Below are 570 nucleotides of genomic sequence, written 5' to 3'. Positions count from 1 at the left end.
CCTAGCCACTTGCCATTCCCCACCAGCAGGTTTAGGAATATTGCTCACGCCAGGTTGAGAATCATCAACGCTAACTTGTTTGCTTACCACAAGTTGTCTCTCAGTATTTTCCTTGTGCTGCTTTCTACATTCATGATCAGTATGCCCAATCAACTTGCACTTGGAACAATATTTTGGAACTTTTTGAATCTCAACAGATTGCCAAAAATCTAAACCCCCAACCGTAATATGAATAGCATCAGTAGTTGCTTCAGCAAAATTAATATCCACCAAAACTGATGCAAAGTGACCATATTCATGAGCAAGAGTACGTCTATCAACCACAATTGGAGTTCCTAATGATTTAGCCAAGGACAATAGCGTTTTTTCTGTCCAGAATTCTAATGGAAGCCCTGGAAAAGAAACCCACACGGAAGCATGAGATGATCTTTGTTTTTCAGCATCAAAACCAGGAAACCATTCAATTAGGGTTAGCTTTTGATGCCTAAAAAACCAAGCTTCAGCATTCAAAAGCTTGTCTTTTGCCGTTTGGGATTGTAACTTGATAGTGAAGAAACCTCTACTCATAGA

At 39.6% G+C, this 570-nt stretch overlaps 1 protein-coding gene across 1 annotated transcript in view; it reads right to left on the bottom strand.

Moving 5' to 3' along the window:
- Positions 1 to 13: 13 nt before the first annotated feature.
- The window catches only part of LOC113340798, a gene marked incomplete at its 3' end in the record, with an annotated part of 954 nt that continues 397 nt past the window's right edge, over positions 14 to 570 (bottom strand). Inside the window, exon 2 of the mRNA XM_026585871.1 lies at positions 14 to 484. Within this exon, the coding sequence (XP_026441656.1) occupies positions 14 to 484 (471 nt within the window). The remainder of the gene's footprint in view (positions 485 to 570) is intronic.

The sequence above is a fragment of the Papaver somniferum genome, unplaced genomic scaffold (genome assembly GCF_003573695.1).
Source record: "Papaver somniferum cultivar HN1 unplaced genomic scaffold, ASM357369v1 unplaced-scaffold_23749, whole genome shotgun sequence".
In the NCBI taxonomy this organism is placed as follows: domain Eukaryota; kingdom Viridiplantae; phylum Streptophyta; class Magnoliopsida; order Ranunculales; family Papaveraceae; genus Papaver; species Papaver somniferum.
The sequence above is the reverse complement of the archived record's forward strand: the minus strand, read 5'-3'. Positions and strand labels throughout refer to the sequence as shown.